At 57.2% G+C, this 21,724-nt stretch overlaps 6 protein-coding genes across 6 annotated transcripts; all 6 read right to left on the reverse strand.

Annotated features, from left to right (window-relative positions):
- Nucleotides 1-1,096: 1,096 nt before the first annotated feature.
- LSCM1_06347 (uncharacterized protein) lies at nucleotides 1,097-1,963 on the reverse strand (the record flags this gene model as incomplete). Its single annotated transcript, XM_067323778.1, has 1 exon — nucleotides 1,097-1,963. The coding sequence occupies one exon, from the start codon at nucleotides 1,961-1,963 to the stop codon at nucleotides 1,097-1,099; it is 867 nt and encodes a 288-aa protein (XP_067179092.1).
- A 1,479-nt stretch (nucleotides 1,964-3,442) lies between these two features.
- LSCM1_06348 (uncharacterized protein) lies at nucleotides 3,443-3,919 on the reverse strand (the record flags this gene model as incomplete). The annotated part of the gene is made up of 1 exon (XM_067323779.1): nucleotides 3,443-3,919. The coding sequence occupies one exon, from the start codon at nucleotides 3,917-3,919 to the stop codon at nucleotides 3,443-3,445; it is 477 nt and encodes a 158-aa protein (XP_067179093.1).
- Nucleotides 3,920-4,835: 916 nt separating this feature from the next.
- Nucleotides 4,836-8,363, reverse strand: LSCM1_06349 (uncharacterized protein; the record flags this gene model as incomplete). Its single annotated transcript, XM_067323780.1, has 1 exon — nucleotides 4,836-8,363. One exon carries the CDS (start codon nucleotides 8,361-8,363, stop codon nucleotides 4,836-4,838), a length of 3,528 nt encoding a protein of 1,175 aa, XP_067179094.1.
- Nucleotides 8,364-9,500: 1,137 nt separating this feature from the next.
- On the reverse strand, nucleotides 9,501-10,112 carry LSCM1_06350 (uncharacterized protein; the record flags this gene model as incomplete). Its single annotated transcript, XM_067323781.1, has 1 exon — nucleotides 9,501-10,112. The coding sequence occupies one exon, from the start codon at nucleotides 10,110-10,112 to the stop codon at nucleotides 9,501-9,503; it is 612 nt and encodes a 203-aa protein (XP_067179095.1).
- A 1,603-nt stretch (nucleotides 10,113-11,715) lies between these two features.
- LSCM1_06351 (uncharacterized protein) lies at nucleotides 11,716-13,443 on the reverse strand (the record flags this gene model as incomplete). Its single annotated transcript, XM_067323782.1, has 1 exon — nucleotides 11,716-13,443. One exon carries the CDS (start codon nucleotides 13,441-13,443, stop codon nucleotides 11,716-11,718), a length of 1,728 nt encoding a protein of 575 aa, XP_067179096.1.
- Nucleotides 13,444-15,984: 2,541 nt separating this feature from the next.
- LSCM1_06352 (uncharacterized protein) lies at nucleotides 15,985-19,323 on the reverse strand (the record flags this gene model as incomplete). The annotated part of the gene is made up of 1 exon (XM_067323783.1): nucleotides 15,985-19,323. One exon carries the CDS (start codon nucleotides 19,321-19,323, stop codon nucleotides 15,985-15,987), a length of 3,339 nt encoding a protein of 1,112 aa, XP_067179097.1.
- Nucleotides 19,324-21,724: the final 2,401 nt, after the last annotated feature.

Here is a 21,724-nt window from a genome sequence, read left to right on the forward strand (position 1 = left end):
GTCAGGAATGACACAAGGGCGCCGACGACTAGGATTCAGGTTAATGGCATCATCATCGTCTGATGCCGAGTATGAACATAATGGTCGCCATAGCAGTGCAGCAGAGACCGATGCCCCCTCAGATACCTGCAGTCACCAAAACAAGGTGCAAGAGATTTGCGAGAAGCACCGAGGCTGCCCGAACGGTGATTTTCCTTCGAAGCAAAACTCAGCGCGTGAAGTCCCGCCAGTGTGACAACAGCAGCCGTATACGTTTGTACGGCGCATTTTGCGTCTACTTTTTTTTCCGTACTTTGGCTGCGGCCAAGACGAGTCCATCAGGCACCGGTGAAAGTAGCGGTGTATTCCTCCTCGGAGAAAGCCGTGTCGAGGGTGCAGGAGAATGATAAGAGAGAGAAGGCACAAACGAAACGTCACCAGCGGAGGATACTAGAGAGGGAAAGAAGCGCCGGGCAGGTCCGGCAGGCTCCGCGTGAAAGGGAGGGAGCCACGAGCAAAATCCACTGTGGTGTGCACCCACACGGGCAGACTCGCTCCCTCTTGCGCTTAGCGGCAAAAAGAGAGAAAAGCGACAAGTCCGAAGGTCAGGCGAGAGCGGCGTCTTGGGCCTCAACGGCGGCCCCCTCACCCTCCCACACACACACGGGGCGCGAGTAACGTCCAAAAAGAAAAAAAGAAGGCAGTAGAGTCAAAATGGCTTCTCTTTGCCTTCACCTTTCGCCGAGGGGCATACCACACCGGGCTGGCCTCGCGTCGCTCTCATCTGCAACGTTTGTCACGCTCAAGCGTGAGCCGCAAGTCGACTTGCACATGGGAAAAGTAAAGCGGCGCAACGACGCCGACGACACACAACGCGAATCAGGGGAAAATGAATAAATAAATAGATTGCCTATTCGTGTGTGTGGGTGTGTGTCTGTGTCTGTCGAGTCTATACACGAAGATAAGTAGTTTCTAAAAGCAAAAGCGAAACACCCTAGGTCGCCCTTACAGAAGTCCTTTGTCAGCCAGAACAGCTAACGCGGCGCAGAGGAATATCCGTGGGCGACGGCGACACGTCGAGCTGCGTCTTATTGACTGAGCACCAGCATGGCAGACATCATGAGGAAGGGCGAGGCGGCTGCGCGACACGGAGACGGCACTCATTCGACTCTTTCCCTAACGTCTTCAGCTGCGCGATGTGCATAAAACGCGCATACAACTCACGATCTTCCCCCTCCATCACCTGAATCCGTCTCCGCGTGACAGCCTCAGAAAGAAGGAGACGACAGAGTTCCTTGAACTGCTGCGGCGTCATACCAGTGAGCCTCCACAGCTCACTGCCCATGGACGCTGCCAAGCACCGCTTTCCCTCCTGCCACTGGCGGAACACCGCTCTGCGCTCACTAAGCTCGCAGGAAAGCAGGTGCTTTACGGCCCCTTCAAAGAAGACAGACGCCGTGGCTGTAAAGCACTTCCGTTCCTGCGTCACCAGCCGCTGGCGTTCGTATCGCTCCAAATCTATCAGTTCCTGTGCTGAACGTGAAAGTTCGCGCCGGCGACGTGCCTCTCGGGCAACAGGGCTGATGCAAGACGGTCGCGCAAGCTGCGGGGCTTTTCTTATCTTGAGCATGGCCGCCGCTCCTTTTCTTCGCAGGTTGCGCGCCAGGAGCTGCTGCAGGAGATCTGTGTGCGGACCATCGGCGTCGCAGCGGGCGCTGCTGTTCCAGCGCTGACGCAGCCTCGTTGAATCGGTATGGGACAAAAAGGTAGTGTCAACGCTGTCGGTGAAAACAGGGTGGCGAAGGGAGTTGGCGAACCTCAAAGAAAACGCGTTCTCGCTGCTTCCGCTGCGGAAGACCAGCCAATTGCCGTTGTAGTCCCCGATGGTTGCAGGAGCGTAGGCATCATCAAGGAGCTGATGCACTGCACGCTTCCATGCGTGCTCGTCACGGAGAAACGCGTGTATGTCCGCTGCAGAGAGCATTGCTGCCAGGATCCTTTATGGGAAGTGTTGCGTCTAGAGAGAGAGAAATCTGTGAATCTATGTTGGTGCGAATGTTCAAGACGAGCGCCTCAGGAGTCACACAGTGCGTACGTGGTGCAAGAGGGATTGTTGTTGGTCTATGCGAGCACGCTATTCGTGATGGGAATGAGGCCGACTGAAGTATAGGGGTCGCAGTGAAGGCCTCTTATCCGGTGGGCTCTGAATGAGCCGGAACGACCTTCGCAGACCTATGGAAGGCGCTTACGTGACGTCTTAAAAGGAGACAAGAGGCATGGGCACACGTAAGTGAAGAGACGAGCGCGACGGGGAGGAGGGTGGCCTGGTGATTGAGAAACACTCCTCAGGACGTATAGAAGTCGATGCCTCCTTTTCCGCTTTGGACGCCTGGCAAGCGCGCAGCGCGCCGTCTCGCAAAGAGTGGATGCACGGTAGCGCCGCTGATTTTTTTCACAAACCGCTCAAGGGCACCAACAGCCTCTATCGATGTCCTCGTGCAGCAGTGCGCATGAGCCGCTCCTCCTCCGCGGAGCGCGATGAAGCGAGAGAGGGAAGTCGCCAAGCACCCTAGGAGACGGCTGCAAAACACAAACAGGGCAAAGCTGGAAAAAAAAACGTCTGCCACTCTTCGCTGCGCGCGTTGGTGAGTCGAGTGTTCACGCAGCTCAGCACCTTTACATGTCGTCGCATCCCGTCCTCTACACTCCGCCTTGTCTGTACGCGTGCACTCGCCAAAGACGACACAAAGGGGCACAAGGAGGGTAACGAATTCACGCAATGCGGGCGGTGTGCTCAACGGAGGCAGACAGTGAAATCACTGCGGTGCTCGATGGTGACAGGAAAAAAAATAAAACGCAAAAGAGAGGGAAGCGAAGAGCGAAATTAGTTCATCTATGCGGTGTAACACAACGAACGCTCAAGGCATCCAATTATACCCATCGACTGCATCAAGGCAGGCGCCCGTCCTTCACGTAACCTTCTATGGTGTGTGTTTGTGTGTGTGTTTGTGTGTGTGTGTTTGTGTGTGTGTGTTTGTACCGTGTTCACACTGCTACCGAGACACAAGGAGCAGAATAACGCAGCAGCCAACAAAGACCAGAGTGTCGAAAGGCACCTTTGGAATACGGACTGAAGCCGCCGAGAGCCAACGTCGCTGGTGAGCTCGCCATCCCACGCGCCTCGTGAAGGCGAGTAGCCGCATGCTGTGCACTGTACTTTTCTACCTTTCCACGCTCCTGGGAAGGAGAAAGGAGGGCAGAGAGAGTCAGCCCCAATACTCTGGATAGAAAGTGCTCGCCATATCAAAAGCGCCAACAAGAACAACATGTGGCTGCGACCGTGACGAATGCCGCCACCCTCCCTGTCACAGGCACAACGCCTCGCCGTCTCTCCTCCTCCCTCGGCAGTGTTAACAATACCACATCCCCGCGTGTGCTCCTCCTAGGTCCGCTCGCTGGAGCCTTATTGGCCCCATTCAATTGGGGTGACCGTGACAGCCGGTTGCGGCATGGCAACAAATCTACCGAGCGACTCCCGCTGCGGCAGCGGCGGAGGATTCTGGTTGAGCTGCGCGTCAAAGTACGCTACTTGAGTGTAGTAACCAACCCGCAGGAACTCCTGCCCCCGGTACTGAAACGAGATGAGCAAAATTGTCACGCCCATCACATCTTCCACTGGCACCAGCTCCATCTGCGGTGCATCGCACTCTAGGGTGAACTCAGTGACGCCCTTCTCTAGCGGCCCGACCTCGAAGTCGTCGAGCACCTGGTCGTACTGCGGCGATGAAGCACTTCCGACCCAGACGAAGGAGATCGAAACCGTCTCAGGCAAGCTCGCTGCTGCCTCCATTCGCATTTTCCACTGGAACTGATTCGTGTACGCATCTGGGTTCGCCCCGAGCAGCTCGATCTCTAACAACTGCAGTAGGGGATCAGCCATTATCGTGGTCTGTGCGAGTTCCCCTTCTTGCACTCTCAGTGGCTAAAATACGGTGCGGCCGGTGCGCACTTAGAGAAAGGAGAATGGGAAACCTGACAAAACGGGAAAAAATGAGCTGATGCTAACGAGAAAACCAAAAGGGCGTCGATAGGTTAGGTGACGCTGTGTTGCAGCACTGTACCACAGTCGATGGCGATGAAGAGAAATCGAGCGACTAAGGTGCGAGCAAATTCGTTGACTAGAAGTGGGAGTGCAAACCCAGCAGAGATTTTCGAGGCGGTACGACAGTACTCTCTCCTCTCTAACGAGGGGTGTTGCCAATGGGGAGTCGGAGCCGGTAACGGTGCTTTAACACCTGAGGCTGCACGTGTAAGACGCGTTACGCAGGGAAGCTGTTGTGTCTCTTCCTGGTTTGTGTGTGTGTCTCGAGAGGGGGAGATGGTGCTACCGCTCCGTTAAAATCAAAGGTGCTTGATTAACTGTAAAAGAAGAAGAAAAGGCTCTGCAGGGGATGGCTCAGCATTCGTGGGGTCGTGGGCAAGACGGATGCGTGCCAGAGGGGTATATTGTTGAGCGAGAAAGCGAAGGACGGGGACCGGGAAAAAAAAAGAGGAAAAGAGTAGGTGAATGAAGGCATGTACAAGTTGTCGCCCTTTCCCTGAGAGGGAAGCCGCATTAGCCAGCCGGCGTCGGCCACTAGAGAGCGCGACAGTGACTGCATGATCCAACGGAGATGCGGCACTCTCACTGGTGTGCAAGTGATGCCGTGCTCGGCCATTTCCCCATAGGTGTGTAAAAGTCGATATGGGTTCTACGGAAAGGCAGCCGTTTGATTCTGTGTCGCGGTCCCTCGACTCAAAGGGGCTTCGCCAGCGCTCAATCGCGTGGGAAACTGCACAGGAAGTAATTTGCGCGCCTAATCGCACGGCAGTTCCGCCACGTTGCAGCAGTCCGAAATGAGGTGCGCGTGACGGAGCAACTCTCCGCTGAGAGAGAAGAAAAAGAAGGCCGGCTGCAGCTTGACGCTCACGACCCTCATCGCCTCCGCCCACTCCGCAGGCAACCACCACAAGTACTGACTGGAGGCGCCGTCCAAGTCAGCGGGGGCGCCGAGAAGACGTGAGTCCAGGAAGAGCCGCCACCACACTGACGGTGAATCCTGCCGGCGCCACTCCAGAATCCGCTCGCTCCTCGCCAGCGAGACATCAATGTGCTGGTCGTCTGCGATGACGGAGCAGAGCTCCTGCAGAGGCAGCACACTCTCCAGTATAGCAGTGAAGAGACTGCGCTCCTCCACCCTGCAAGCCATGTCATCAGCCGAGTCGGCCGAAAGGCGCCAGCACAACTGTACGTGCTTGAATCCATCATCTCGCCGCGCGGCACCCTCGTGGGTGACTTGTAGCGGGTCCTTTAGCGGGTGCCAAGCGCGTCGGTTGAGGTGAGAGTCACAGAGAAACATCAAATCGGCTATGTTGCCGTAGTGGCGGCTTCGAGCAGCAGCAGCGACGTTTGACGGTCGTATGAGGGGCTCACGTAGACCAGAGTGGGTTGAGGTGGCACGGTAAGGGCCATGCATCGCAATAGAGCCGATGGAGGTGAGGGGAGCTGCCGACGGTATGTGCACACCCCGCGACTGGGCGGTTCTCCCACTGCCGTTAGGCTGGCGTAGGTAGTACGGCAATCTTCCCTCCCTCTGTGGAGGGATAGGCGACGTCGCGACAGCGGTTGGGTTCGTGCGAGGTGCCTCGGGGCAAACGTCAAGGGGCACTTCTGGAATGGGCGGTGCGTCGCGGTGGCAAACGGTGGTGCCGCTGCCAAGACCCCAGCTGGTGCTCGACCCAATGTCATCAAGACACCGAAACACCTCCGCTCTCCGAGCAGCATACTTTTGTGGGGCAGCATCGACCAGCCCACGAAGCTGCGCGGCCGCCCCCAAAGCCCCCTTCAGGTTCGCCTGTGTGGATCGCTGGAGGAGTGCCGTGTACTCGTTGGCGAAGAGTCTGCAGCAGTCAGAGCCGGCCACTGAATCTGCGCCAGTAAGAAACGTCGCGTTCAGGATCAATACTGGGAGTCTCTCTGTCTTCGGCATGGGTAGTGACAGCACCCGCCCAGCGGACGGCACAAGGATCTGAAGAAGGGCGTACGTGTCACCGCGCAGCAGCAGAAGCGCGAAGGTGCCCTGTTCATTTCTGTGGCTGCCCATGTAGAGGCCACAGACGTCAGCTACGTCGCCGATGCCAGTGGTCGAGCTGTAGTCTGTTGCGGCCTGCCAAATGCACCGCATGTGCTGAAGCGGCTTATTTGAAGGGACGTAGTGCAGCTTTCGAGACGAGAAGAACAGCTTTGCTCGCGAGAAGGGAGCCGCAGCGGTGCGCGATTTGGCAGGGTTGACGGCATACAGCGTGATCCAGCTTCCCTCCACCGGCAGCGACGCGCAACCTTCGCCGTCATCATTGAGCAAAGCCTCTTCGTCCACCGTCTCCCACTGCTGCACGAGAGCCTCGGCGCAGTCCTTGACAAGAAGCAGCGAGGTGACACGCAAAAGCGGCCTCGACTCAGCCGCTTCGCTCTCCGCTGGTGCCACTGCCTCGGCGCGCAGACGGTCGCTCGCTTGCAACTGTGAGTGGGTGTTACGGACCGTTTTTACGATACGGTGGCGCGCCTGGCGTGCACCATCGGCGGTTGCCGGCGTCTCATCCGCCTCCTGTGAAATGAAGAAAGAAGGCAAGACTCGTGCCACCACGCCTTCGATCGCTGGCACCAGTCCACCGAGCGGGTGCACGAGCGGCAAGGGTAACGGAAGCGGCTCTCCATGGCACACTCCAAGGGGAGTCTGCTGAGACACCGCGCGCACACAGTTATAGTTGATGCTGAGGATCACCTGTCCATCACACTCCGTCGGCACGCACTGCCCATGCAGGAGCGACTTGGCACCGCACACAGCCATCCTCTGCCCAGGTCGTAGCACGCCCTCTCGAATCAGGCGACTTAGTGGGACGTCGCACGCCACCTTGAGATGGTAAATGCCGTCGCAAAGGGTGACGACGCGCATGTGCGGAGAGCTGCGCTCCTCACAAACAGAGCCCACATACAGCACCGCCAAGGAGGCACTGGAAATGTCACCCTCCACGATCTTTCGGAGCGCCGGGCGCTCTCCGTTCACCATCTCCGTGTTGTACATCTGCATGATGCACAGAAGAACAGTGAGAGGGGAGAAGGCGCTCGACAGCGCGCCAGATGGCGCTGTGGTCATGAAGTGAACGCGCGCCATCGCCGACATGAGTGCGTGGCGGCACCACTGCATCGTGCAGTGCTTCGGACTAGCGCCCAGCTTCAGCAGCAGTGCGTGCCAGTGGCCGAGTTGCACCGTTTCCGAGGAGCTCACCCCCAGCAAGGCTGCCAGGACACTACCACAGTCACTGCCCGTAAACAAAAACACAAGTGATGTGATGGAAGGCAGTGAAGGGCTTGGGATGATACTACGGCAGGTACACGCATCCGGGTTGAACCGCAGAGCTGTAAGCCTAGTGGCCTGAGCCGGCGGTGCTGGATGCGAAAGCTTTGCGAGCACTTGCGCGTTAGGACGCTGCTGCGGGGGCACAAAGCCACGACGCCGGTCTCCGACGCCGTAAGGGGCGCGTATTCGAAGGGGGTGCTCAGGTGCACTGGTTGCTAAGCCCGTTGACGGTGGCTCCGCGATTGCTGGTTGCCGAGGGGGGCCCGTGCTGCGAACGGCACCTGAACTCACGAATTCATTCTCGCTCGAAAGTGGCATCAGTTTCAAGTGGTCCGCAGGCGACCTTAATGGTGCAGTCGGCACACGCGCCGCTGCGCCGATGGGTATGGAAGATGGTGCAGGCGCAGTTGCAGAGGACGCTGTGTCCGCTCTCAGTCCATCCATGGAAGCCTTTGCCTTATCCAGTGATCTCCTCTGCACAGTAACGGGCTTACCGCTTGCAGTCTCGAACAGTGTCGGCACGCAGCCCTCCATTTCTGGGGTGGTCAGAAGTCCCAGTCGATCTGCCACCTTCTGAAGTGACTCTCGACGCACCGTCACTGGCTTGCCAGAGGCCGTTGTAAACAGCGTCGGGACCTCCGGAGGAGCTGTCGTCGTCCCCTCCACCCAGGCTGGCTGCACGGCTTGGATCATTGCCGCCGTGCTGCTTTCCGGCTCGACTGGCAACACTGGAGACTCTTCCTGAGTGCCTCGTACTTTTGTAGCGTCGGTTGCTGGCGACTCGTGCTCATTGAGCGGCGTCGAAGGTGTCCGCTCAAGGGAAGCCGCCAATGGTGAATGGAGCCCCATCGGTTGTTCCTCCACTGCCGAAGCGGTCGAATCGCCGGCATTGCGCTCGCGCTTCCGAAGGAGTCGGAGGCAAACGCCGCATTTCACCTTATTTGGAGGATTGATGAAGGTGCAATGCGGGCAGGCGATCCCCTTCATCGCAGGCGCGCTCAAGACGAGAGCGTACGTGTATCTCTCCTTCACACTTCCTGTCGAGCGGGTGCACAATTGGTGGCGAGCGTATTCTTTCTGTGCTTGTACTCCGCACCTAATCCGCACCTTCCGACCGGCAGATGGACGGATGCGTGCAATATCCTCACAGGTGACGTTCCAGCGGGCACATGGAAGGAAGTTAAAGAAGGCAACCGCTAGGAAGTATGTCAGGGAGCAGTAGGACGGAAAGTTGAAGAAGAAAAGGCACAAAAAAGTGGTCGGGAAGAGAAATACGTGAGCGAGAAAATGATTCGCGAGAGATGTGACGACTCCCTGCAACTGCTGCGGCTGTTTTTTCTTCGATAGCCTGCGTTCCCTTTCTGTTTTTTTGTGTGTGTTTCGCTTTGTTGTGACAGTGGTGTCCGTCTCAGCGGTGTACGAGCGCTGTCAGCGCCTCGCCCCTTCTCAATTTCTCTTCTGCGACGTGCGAATCGACGTGAAAAATAAACTAAAAAGGGAAGCGGGCAGAGAGGAGCTGTGGCGCATGGAGCAGAGAGACGCGCAGCGAAGCAAACACATAAGGCACGAGAAGGCAGAGCGAGGGTGGCGCGCGAAGAGAAAATGGGGAAATTGTTTGAGCGTGCGCGCCAGCGGTCTGCCTCTACGCAGCAGAAGAACGTAAAAAGCAGCGGGGGACATTCCGCAGCGAAGGCAAGAGCAAGTCGAGCAACACGAAAGGAAAAGCGTACGTCATTCCCGCCCACACGCTGCTGTGGGCAATCCCCCCCCCCACGCACACAAGCACACATACAGAGAGAGAGAGCGACGCGTGCATAAAAGCGGCAACAGCGCACGTCGGCTGCATCGAGTGCCAGACTCTTCCGGACGGATAAGTCTAAGCCCTCGCTCTCGCTCACTCAAGACGTGCCAGTGTAATCGGTGGTAGGAGAAGCGGAAGAGAAGAGGACAGAGGTGAATTTAGTAAGGGAGAGAAGATTTTGCCCCTGTGTGATGTGACAGCGCTATTTGCCTAATACGCTCACGGCTGTACGGCGTCACCTAACAAAGAAAAAAGTCGCTGCATAGTAGCGCGCGCTTCGCTCGCTCACTATCCAGCTTCCAGAGCTGTCCTTGAGACGCCGTTCACCGCAGTGGAACGTACTCTGTGATAGGTGAAAAAAACCGCGAGTCGGCGTTGAGAATCTGCATGGTGATGTTTATGAAGCACCAGAGAGGCGCGGTGGCATAGGACGGCATGCACGCACTTCCCAGCTTGTCATAGTGCTCTAGGATCATTGGCAGGGACACGTAGAGTCGCAACAGGTACTCAAGAGTCAGCACGCGTGCGTACCTTGGCTCGCTCGTCGACCTCTCATCCAAGCGGCGTCGCTTGGAGTCGATCATGTTTGAGCGCGCTTTGCTCAGCAGGCGCTTCTCCACCTGCCGCACCGTCATGGCAATGATTCGCCGCTCCCGGGACAACAAAAACGACAGGGAGCACGACTGCTCCAAAACGCCCAGAAGAAAAGCCCTGCAGCACTCCGTCATCGCCGCATCAAACCCGCTGCGCAGCATTTGTCCCGCAATAGCGTCATGATGCGCCTCGAAGAAATCATATATGGTGGGCGCCGACGACGGCATTGGTGGAATACTTGGTCTTACCGCATCCTCTACGTAGTCCAGGTGTCGCTTGACGGTGCGGAGGAGACTGGGCGGCCACTCCACGCCTTGCACAGAAACCTCCGAGGAGGGCATGTGAGGCTCCTGCTGAGCCCGACGCACTTTCTCACGACCTCTCTAGTGAAGGCGCGCGCGTTGTCTCAGGGCGGTTACGCCTTCGGATTGTTCCTCAGGCATTGAGTGGCACGGGTGAAGAGGCGAACAGCAGTGACATGTTCGCCCCATACGATCAAGAGAGGTGAAAAGGGGAAAAGTCTCTTGCGGTGATAGAGAGGGATACAGGCCGCGCGATGTGGCCGAGGAGAGACTCCATGACAGAGGTTGAAAGCACTCGCCCATATAGGCGTGTAAGTCCTGCCTCACCATAGAAAAAATGCTGCTATAGCAAGTCGCACTTGTCTCGCCTATGCAACAAGAGCTCTTTTCCGCTATGGAGCAGCCTGGAGCCTCGCGTTCGCTGAGGGAAGCCCACCGCTCCGTGCGTGTTGGTGTTTGCTCGACCCCCTCGGCAGTCTCCCTCCCCCCAATCATCTTCGTTTCCACACAACGTATGGCCGTGAATCATTTTGTTTTTTTTTCGCTTTCGGGAAGGGCGCTCCATCAACTCGGGAAGAGGTGATTTCAATTCATGGCGAAGAGGAGGGAGGCAGAGGAAAAAGTGAAAAAGAGAACAGAGACGTACAGCACCCCATCAGACAGCGCAGGCCCACGTGTGAAGCAAAAACGCACTCGAGCACCAAAGGTAAAAGAGAGATGAAGCAGTATGACTCCGACGTCTGCCGCTGGCGTAGCGCCATTGGCAGACATAGACAGCGCAACCGCCGCAACCGCCACGCTGACTGCTCCAAAGAGGAAAAGAACGCCATACATATGTATTAAACGTGTACTGAAGCGATAGCCTATTCCCACACACGAGCGCGCGCCAAAAGATCGGCGTGAGAGCTCGGCAAGAGCGAGACGCACGAAAGCCACGGACACAGCACGTCATACTGGAAGAGGCCAAGAGAGAGAGCACGCGAAGAAACAGAACATGAAAAGAGTACAAGGTCAGGGCAAGAAAGAGGAAGAGAACCGACTCGCCAGGCTTCGAGTCGCTAGGCGCGCACGCTGCGAGCATACAACTCCCAGCACAACAGCGGGAAGCTCAGCTTGCTCTTAGAGAGCACCACACCACAACACCACACAAACACACACACACACACGAGAGCGAGCCAAAGGCAGTAGAAAAGGCCAATACGAAAAGGGGCACAGTCGGCGACGGCACAGCGCACCACGAGCCAGGAACAAATGCTATCAGTGAAGAGTGAGCAAACGAGCGGATATGCAGAGAGTCGGGAGTGCAACAGGTGTATGGTGCTCGCTGTGCCGCTGTTTGTCAAACAGAGTCAAGCAACGACGCCAACAAATGGGGCATGGCACCTCAGCATGCAGGCCGCAGCCACGCCACGCAGTCACGAGGAGTCACAAAATAACAGCGGCAGGCAGCAACTCAAACGCTAAAAAAGGGGGGCGGCATCGGAAGCGGCAGATGCTGGGAAATCAAACAGCGACAAATAAGAAAGCTCATCGGGACTGCTGCGCCACAGTCGACACACGGCGACGACACCATTCTCTATACGTGCCAAGCAACGAAGAGACGCGTGAGGTTCGCCTCCGATCGTGAGCATTTCTAGCAGGGTTACACTACCATGCGGCACGCCACGATGTCGCACGGCACATGCGTTGCGGCAATCAGCCAGTAGCTCTGCCGCTCCACGGAGAATAAAAGAGCGTAGTCGTAGGGATAGTCATGCAGCGGATTCGTCTCCTTCGACGCTGTCCTTGCGTGGTTGAGGTAGTGAATGGCCTTCTTCAGATTGTCCTTTGCCAAGCCGACCGCGGGAGTAATGTTAAACTTCATCTCCCGCGGCGTTATCTGGTACACACTCACGCAGCACGATTCACTCCACTCGCGTCTCACCGACTCCTTGAGTTGCCGCTGGAAGTTCAGAAATTCCTCCATTTCACTCCGTATGTTTGCTGCCTTTGGCCACTGTTTGTCGCTTGGGATGACCCCGGCGGGAAGCCCTACCGACGCGGTGGGAGCGGGGCTGACCACCGGGGCAGCTGCCACAGCCGCCGCAAAGGCGGTGGTCGCCGCAAAGATCTGTGAGCTGAGGGCGACATTCGTCTTGTTGTCGCGGACATAGCGGCGAAAAGCCTGGCGGTCACAGTGTGCCACCGTGTCTGCGCACAACACGGTGTTATGCACTACACAGAACTCAGCAGGCCAGTTCAGCGCATTCGAGTTCAACGCGTCCACTGCGTCGTTGGCGTTCGCGAAGTGGCTGGAGACGTCGTACATCGCCTCTGCGGTGGAGAGCTTCGCATCACTACCCTTCAGTAAGAAGCAATGCGTTGGCTTCCAGCGCTGCTGGCTCGCCTGCTGCTGACGCATGAGGCGTTGGATGATCTCTGTGGCGGACGAGCTCGTCTGTGGCATCGGCAGCGGCGTCTTTGCCGTTTCCACGCTGAGAATCGCGGGATCAGCGAGAGGCTGAGACGGTGTGCCCGGTGTAGGAACCCCGCTGGGACTCTTACCGCGCCCAGACTTGGCGCTGCGTGGCATCGGAATCGCTATCGTCGAGTTCGACTGCCCACGTACGACAAGCGTAGTGGAGAGGTAGCGTGGTTCCTGGCCAACGAACAAATCCGCCGAGGACGCAACCACACTGTACTTGGGACTCTTCAGCCACACCGTCCACGGCGTCGTCCAGTTTGAGGTGCGTTCCATCCCCTCCTCCATCACATCCACGAAACCAGCGGTGGCGCGGTTCGCCTGTAGCTCGCGGTAGGGATCCTCGGTAAGCACCATGCCTTCCGTTACGTTGCTCAGCAAAACGGCGATGTCCACGTTCGGGTGGGCACGCAAGAGCGCCATCGCAAACGTAAGTCGACGGGAAGCGCCAGGCTCCATGTGGAGGACAGTGATCGAGAGCGATGGACCGTTGGGAATACGGATGTTCACCTGCACGAGCGCGCGAAACGCCTGCTTGCCATCCGTCTTGGGCACCTCCGTCGGTTCGCACTGCAGTCCAAGACGGAGCAGCGCTATGGTGCTATCCTCTTGCTGCTCGCACCGGCATGTCTCCATCACCGCGTAGGACTTGCGAATCTGGCTGTAGCTTTTGATGCGGCTCAGCGTTGCCGGTGAGACGTTCTGCATCACCACCGCCGTCGGGGTGCTCGCAACGACCAACTCCTGCACGCGGTCAATGTCCGCAATGTCTATGTGATTCATGTCCACATTCGCCACGGTGATGTTCTTCAACGCAAATACGGCGCTGCTGGCAGCGGTGCCCTTGCGTTCTGACCAGCCCCCGTTGTCATCGAAGTACTTAATCTTGACGGCCACTCCGCGGTTCATCCTGGCTGTGTCAGCACCGTAGGAGATATGAGATGAAACAGAACGGAAACGATGAGCACGAGAAGCCAACACGAGGGCCGTGTAAGTACAGAAAGACGGGGAGGGATACGTATGAGCGTGTGCAGATGCGTAGATGCGTTTGTACGTGAGCGTGACGGCGTGAACGCGTGTCTGGATGTGCGTATGTGTGTATACACCGCGTGGACAGAAAGGTAGCGGAGAGATTGTCCTCAGCGGTGAGGGGGTCCGCAAGGGTGGACGCTGACGTATTTTGTCAGGCCCCAAAGAGAATGTGTAGAAGCGACGCGCAAAGCACAGCAACGCTGGCCGGGCAGTTCCACTGCTTCCGTTCTAAGGCTGGTAGGCGCGCGCACAAAGGCAGTCCATACATGCGCAGCGGTATGTCAGCAGCAAAGGAGGACAGGAGATGCCCGGAAATGCAAACGGCGGTGGCACCGCGCCAATCGAAAAAGGGGATGGGAGAAGAGCAGAAAGGCATATGCGAGAAGAGGTCAAAGAAGCGGAGTGAGGGGGCACTCCAATCGCCACAGTGCCATCACACGCATCAGCATGGCCTTGACAGCCTCTGTCCAAAAGCAGTAACGCCGTCGCACAGAGCTTATAGTGACAGCTTCTACCCCACGAATGCAGAAGGGCAGCGACAAACAGTCGTACACGGGAGAGGCATCAGCATCCTCCGCGTAAAGCACGGTGAAATATCTCTCCGTTCAACCTGTTTGGCTTCTCTGCCGAACAGCGCGCGAGTCAGCCCTGTGCCCTACGCGGCGTCCCACAGACTCACCACGCCTGGTGCGAGGCAGCGCTACACACGCGGCACCGCAGTGCGCCGACGCAGTCGCTCGGGACGCCGCCTCTCACTCACACATTCCACACCTCCAGCCGCCTCCATGCCTCTGGCCAGCATGTCAGGCACCCCCCTCCAGAGCGACTCGGGCACCCCACCGTCGGTACACAGTCTGAGGGCCGCGTGGCGCACTTTCGCATGGCGCGCCGACGTGGCGCTATCCACGGCCTGGCCGGCCGCGTCAGTAACGCGTCCTCGCACGGGCCTTTCCTCACACTCCGCGCCGCCCATGCTCGACCCTGTGCCACCGCGCAGAGGCGGTTCGGCAGCGGCAGGGAGAGGGGGCCGCCTGGCTTCCCCTCAGCATCGCCTGGGGTGCCAGGCCCACGCGCTACCACATGCACCGAGCGGCGCGTCGTACTCCGTCATGACGGGAAAGGGCAAAGATGCCATCGCTAAAGAATGGCTAACGCATTGGGCAATCCGCTCACGGATCCTCCATGAGGCGGTTCGCTCTACAGGAACAACCATCCTCAGAGAATTCGCGATGCGCTTTGGCCAACGTGAGCAGTTGACGTGCTCAGGAGCTTCTCTGTCCGCAACGGAAAGCACCAGCCGAGAGCATAGCGAAGCGGAGAGCATCAGAGGAAGAGTAAGAGTAGGGGGAACTTAAAAAGCAGCAGCAGAAAAAAATTACGGATAGCATACACGCGTAAAGCGCAGCTCCTTGGGATGCTAACAAGTAGGCATATCAGCGCCTGTGGCCGGCCTCTGAACCTTTGCCGCCATTTCAGCGCACGGAAGCGAAGGGCAAAAAAAGAAAAGTGGCAGCGGTCTGCTGAAGTCTCCTCCCTTCCGTGTCTTCGTAAGATACGGTGCGTAAACCCCCTCGTGTGTCTTGCGTTATGCGATCTTCAGCACTGAAGCCATCGATCATGCCCCTCACCGCGACCTTTGCCGCTGACATCCGCGCATTCTCCACGGCAGCGGTGAAGAAAGAAGCAGGACAGCGAGCAGGCGGTAAAGTGCTACGCATCACCTTGAAAAAGGCGTTTATATATATTTATATGTACGGAAGCATTCGCTGGCACACCGACGCGCGCACACCCGTGTCCATGGAAAAACAGAGAGCGTACGCAGCAGGGCACACGCGCAATGCTGCGCTCGCCGCAACGACAGCACAGAGAAGCGACGAGACGGTCGGAGCACACCGCGCAAGCGATGCTTGGCCGGGCACTGTGCACAACAGCAGGCGAAATGGGAAGGAAACAAGCAGGAAAAGGCAGCACAATAGAAGCAGCGTCGAGATCCATTCCGAGCGCAGTGACAGCCTTTTTTGCAGTTTTACAAGGTCTGCGATGGTGCCTAAGTAGCGTGTAGCTGTGACGAGTGAGGAAGGTGGAGAGGCAGAGGGAAAGCCGGTGCTAAGGAAAGGGAAACGCACAGACTGCACCGGAGCGCGGTGCGATCCGAGCAAACGAGTAAAATGGGGAACATAATAAAAGGAAATGAGACAATATGAGCGCCAACGGTTGGCAGAGACGCAACGACGAAAGGCAGAAGGAAGTCGTTCTATGTGAGAGCGGCCGAAGGAGGAAGAGTCGCCCCTCCACGGGCGTACACAGCTGCACACCTGCACGCTGCCATTCACACTTTATCCGCAATGAGCAAGTCCATCGTCACACATACACAGACACACATGCACAGCACCCACACACCCTGATACTACGGACACGCTACGATTGCATCATGTTCAAACTGCCGTCCAGACAGTAAATGATGTCCTCCACCAGCAGCGGCATGCACATGGGCGGATTCGTGACGAAGTAGCGCGGTGTGCCGCTCAGCATCTCGGAGGCCGGGAACATTCGGAAGACGCCGATGGCTACGCAATGCCGCTTCGACAGAAGGAACTCAAATGCATCTCCGAAGGTCTGAAAGCGCAGAGACCGGTTGCCGCATAGCTTAAAGAGCGTCTGCGATTGCGCTGTGCGGTTTGTCCAGACCGCCTTGTCGAACATCTCCGCCGTGGAGGTGAGGTTCAAGACCATCTCGAAGAACTTGATGATACGCGAGTCGCGGTGACTGTGAATGAGAATGGTGAAAAGCATATTTGAGGCGAAGAACCTGCCCATCATGAAGGCAAGTGCGTCCTGGAAGTTGACCTCGCCACGGGCGCGCCACGCTGAGTCGGTGTGGAAGGGTGATACCTTGAGGGAAAAGAGGAAGGACTGCAATTCAACGACAATATTCTGCTCCCGTGCACCGCTTAGTCCTTCGCGCGTCCGCTCGTTCCACTCCAGCAAGTCGCGCACGCTGTTCTCCACGGAGAAGATGGGAACGTCTCCAAAGTCGCGTGGCCCCATCTGCGAGCAGTACAGCAGAATGCCGCGCACTTTGGCGACATCCGTGTCCGCAGTGAGGGCGTAGTTCAGGTGCGAGTCTAAGGAGCCCTGACCGCGAATGTAGCGCAGCGGCGTGTCAAAGATCTCTCTCCAGGTCCGAAGAAATTGTGGCGGATACCTCCGCAGGGTGAGGAGAGTCAGGCGGGAGTGGGCGTGCACAGCGCAGATGCACTGCATCATCACGTACAGCTCGTACTGTGCAATTGTCTGCGAAATAACGTCTTCGTAGACGGACGTTGTCGTCTTGCGAAGAATAGAGCTCGTCTGGTCAATGAAGAGAAACACCTCGTCTTGGTCCTTCGACTCCATAGCCTGTCGGTCCTGCTCAGCGCTCGCCGCCAGATACGCCTCGGCGATCTTGAATAGCGTTGCGTTGATCTGGTTCGTCACACAGGAAAGGGCCTCTTCCCGCTCCTTGGTTGACAGGTACGGGTCCGACGCAAGACGACAGTGGCGCTGGGCGAGATACCACAGGTGGGCGGAGCTCCTGCGAGGCAGCTGCAACGAGGCAAGCGTTATCCCGCGTGGGGCGCGCACAACATCTGATATGCTCATGAGCGCCTGCCACACCTCCTCCACGGGCACCGCCTCGTCATCAGATTTGGAATCGTCATAGTCACTCTCCCTGTCTGCGGCGCCGCCAGTGGCGCTGCTGGTGACTGGGGTCCGCGTTGGAGCCACATCGCACTGGGAAGCCAAACTTTTGTACGGATAAAAGACAAAGGAGGTGTTCATATTCTCGTGCAGAAGCTCGTTGTTGTTGAAGTCCTGGCAAAAGTGGGCGCCGTAACTCCCTCTGGCCGCCTCGTTCAGCGGTCCGGTGGAGCTGAACTCCTCCAGCGCACGGGCCAAACTGTTGCGTGTGCGCTCGTACACGGCCATCAGTACATCCTGCACCTCTAGGCGGTAGCTAAGCTCAAAGCGCATTAGCTTTCGTGCGTTCTCCTCCACACCGACGATGAGCACGTCGCGATACTTGAAGTTCGCCACCACTTGCCCCAAAGTTGCGCCAACAAAGCGCAGCGGCACCGGGCAAGTGCTGAGGACGTTGCGCCGGCTGTACTCGTATTGGCTCTTCCACAGCTCAATACCTTTCTCCGTCCACAGATTTGCGGGCTCGACACCTTCGGCCCACGCCGTTCGTACAAGATTCACCAAGAAGGGCACAATTCCCGGGAGCAGCAGTGCACTTGCCATGATGTTCTTCTTCATGTGCTCATCGATGACGCAGGACCGCTGGCCCTTCAGCAGCTTTGCGTGAAGGCCGTAGCGCAGCCACACGTACTGCGGCACCTTAGGCACAAAACGCTCAAAGATGATGGCCGAGAGCATCACGTCGTCATCGACGCGGGAGGAATAGCCCTCGCGAATGGGGAAGATGATGACCGCAGACGCATCCTGAGCCTTCATGCGACGCAGCGCGAAGGCGTCAAGAGCGTCCACGATAAGGAACGTGCTGCGTAGCCGGTAGGTTGGGTGCCGGCCGATCGAGAGCACATCCGGCGAAAAGGCTTTGCTGCAGAAGCACACGGACTTCATAGGATAGAGGCAGAACACCTCGTCCAATATCGAGATGGCCTCCTCGCGGTTGACGCACCCGTACACGATGAAGTGGTTCTTGCGGCCAGTGTAGGAGCGGTACGCTTTCAAAATCTTTGCGGTCGAGCGTATAACCCGGATGAATGTCGGCATCTTAGCAATGAACACAAAGATGATGACAATGGTGATGGCTTTCCCGTCCGGTGTTTTGGGCGTCACATCGCCAAATCCGACCGTTGACACGGTGACGACAACGAAGTAGATGGACACGGCCACGTTCATGGGGTAACCCTGGAAGCACTGGTCGATGCGGAAGAAACCGGCAGCGGAGAACACCATGCAGATGAAGAGCGTCAGTGGGCCGGCAGCCAATCGCAGCAGGTCAAGCTTGCGGTTGCGTGGCATCATGAGAGCGACGGAGTCGAGGATGAACAGGAAGTACTGGCGCATCGGCCAACACCGCATGAAGTAGGGCACATACAGGCGGCTGACCCACGCAAGATGTGACGGTATAGAGATGAAAAAGATGACGATTTGGTAAATCGACGTGATGAGCACCACTGTGATGGTCATCAAGCTTAACGAGTAGGCAAAGAACAGCTGTACGAGCGAGACGACTGAAAGCAGGCAGCGGGCATAAAACCACCCACTACGCTCCTGGGCATCGTACCGAACCCATGTGACGTCATAGCTCATGGTCGACTGCACAATATAAAGCACTACCATGGAAAGCTCCACGAGAAACAGGAACGTCCAGACAAAGAAGGCGGCGATCGGATACTGCCGCACAAACCGTTGAAAGAAGTACTTGGGACCGGAAATGTACGTGAAGTCGCTCTCCCCGGTATTGGTAGCGCTGGTGTTGGATCTCGACAAGCTCCTCTGCATGTACGGCTGATTCTCCATCTCATCCAGCTCGTTCGTCTGAGCATGGTTGCGGCGAACACTCCGCGTACGCCAGTAACGCTTCAGCGGAGGCAACTTTTGGTTTCTGGAACGGTGCGAGATCGTCAGGTCAATAGGCCGAACACCATCGAAGTCGTCAATGATATCCTCCGTGTGTGACTTGCGTATGAGCGTCGGGCTGAGGTAGCGCAGGGGGCTTGCCACCTGCTCATCTTTGAGCGGCATCGTGACTCAGAGAAGCAGCGAAGAAAAAATTAAAACACGATGGGGGACGACGAATGCGCTCAGTAGCGGAGCGCTCTCACGTGCCGGCCAGCAGTGTTGAATGCGTCAAAGCGAAAAATAAGAAAAAGAAGAGGGAATGGATGGGAATGCGTCGTGGGAGGTGAGATGAGGTGGGGGATGGGTTGTGGTCTGCATGAAAGAAGAGGTGATGTGACGCGAGCAGGCGAGTAGACGGGAAGGAACGAAGTCGGCAGCGGCACCCCCTCCGCTTCTCTTCGGCGCTACACAGAGGGGCTGAAAGCAGCCGGGAGGGAATACGGATGCCTTGGCCTCCCGGGTAAAGGGTGAGAGGCGTGTGGAGGGCAGCCTGCAGTGCAAACCACCTTAGGCGCCGCACAAAGATGTCTGCAAAAAGAAATTTGAGAGGGCGCCGAGCACACCCTGGAGAAGAGAGGAGAAGAGGGAGAAAGGGAAGGAAAAGTGGCAGAAGCTGCAGGGCGAGAAAAAAGGGGGCATCTTCAGAGAAACTGCGCGCATGGAGTAGGCGGAAGCCTCCTGGGCGGCAGGATCAGCACTGGACGGCTGCGCGGGCGCTCTTCACACCCCAAAATAGCTCCCGTCATGGTGCTGTGTCCGTGTTGCAGAAAGCCTGCTGCGGTCAAGACATATGCGATGCATAACCGTCATGACACAAACCAGCTGTGGCAGGAGCGGCACGTCCCCCCGTCATGGCCCACCATCTACGCTACCAATGCGACCCAACGAGCGCTACAACAGCCGGTCTAAAGTGTTTAGCGGTGCGGCAGAGAAGGCCAGTGGGCAGAGCTTTACCCGAGGTGCCCCTCGCGTGGCTGCTCAAGAGAAGGGAAGACCAAGTCAAACCTTTTCCGCCCCACCAACACTACCTCTCACCTCATTCCTGCTTTCGAGCTGCTCCATAGAAAATGGTCCATGTTAGCGCGGATGTACTGACTACCGTCTACGCCCCTCCCCCTGCGGGCGACACTGTCGCTGTCTTTCTGCAGCACACACGAAGGCAGTCCTTCTCCATTTCGCCACGATGCCTTATCGATGCGATGGAGTCCGCCACAGCGCGCATGGGCGGCTCCCTATACTCGATTACGGTGCGTATCTGTTTGCGTTGTGTAAATTTCATTCGATCCAGACGTAAAGAGTCTAGGAAAGTCAATATAGAGGGCACTGTCAGGAAAAAAAGGGAGGTGCGCAATCACCTCCATCATAACCTCCTCCCTTCCTCCTCCTCACCTGTCAGCGCCCCTCCGGCCCCTCCCCGGGTGAACAAGACGTCTGCATTGAAAAAATGAAAGGCAAGCCAGTGTCTATCGGGTCGTTGAAGAAATGAGCGCTTTATTTTTCGCTTTCACTGTCGCAGTGCGTGAGCACTTTTCGACTGCTCTGCGTATTTTGTGTCCACTCGCGACAGAGACGAGTTCTCGTCTCTCTGCATTTCGAGTGTGCGCGTGGGGGGGCGCTCCGGTGTGCCACCGAGCCAGCGCGTTGCCGCCGTTGGCGTTTCAGAACAGCACCTCGAAGCTGCAGGGCTTGAGACGCCGCCGGCGCTCAAAACACATAAAAACGTCTTCTCGGCTGCACTCTCTTCAGCTTTCACCCATCTCAAGTAGATTTCAAATTAGAGAACGTGTGCGCATGTGAGGAGTCCTTTCTGCACACCGGGAAGTGTCGATGGGAAAACACACGACGGTGGCATTTCAAGCGGGCGAGACGGTGCGAAGCGAGTTGAGGCAAAAAGACAGCGAAATAGACTGGGGAGCACAAAAAAAAGGTGCTTCGAGTAGATTTAGGTACCGGCAATGCGCACGAACGCGTCGCAAGAGAAGATCAGCTCGGCTTGGATAATAGCAGCACACACACGCAGACGCACATACTTTTTTTTACGCGGGTAATGACGCACAAAGAAACACGAAAAGAAACGTGAAAAGTTATTCAGCGCGTTTTCTTTCATTGCGGTATTTAGCAAGTGAGCGTGTGCATGGGCGTCTCTGCGCGCATGGCGTGCACCGCCGCCCCTCAACGCTCCTAGCGCGCCCTCGCCCCGGCGACCTCGTGTCGCCGCTCGAGAGGCGACGGAGAGCAGCTGGACGCATAAGAGGTGCAGCGCTCCCTTGAACACACTAAAAAGCAGACTTTCGCTTCCTCGAGAGCTGCTGAGCTGCCTAGCACGTGCACAACTTGTGTGCTTCGCGCAGCTCCCTCTCCTCGCCCCCTATCGTGTGACCAAGTGCACCCGCTTGCATCCCAGTCTTTCGCATGCACACAGAAAAGGTCAAGACAGATAAATTAGGAAACGAAACATGCGCATGACAGCTCACACTGTGCGACAAACGCCAACACGAGGGCTGAAATCCCCTCAAGACGCTCA

Source organism: Leishmania martiniquensis, chromosome 20, assembly GCF_017916325.1.
Source record: "Leishmania martiniquensis isolate LSCM1 chromosome 20, whole genome shotgun sequence".
NCBI classification, from domain to species: domain Eukaryota; phylum Euglenozoa; class Kinetoplastea; order Trypanosomatida; family Trypanosomatidae; genus Leishmania; species Leishmania martiniquensis.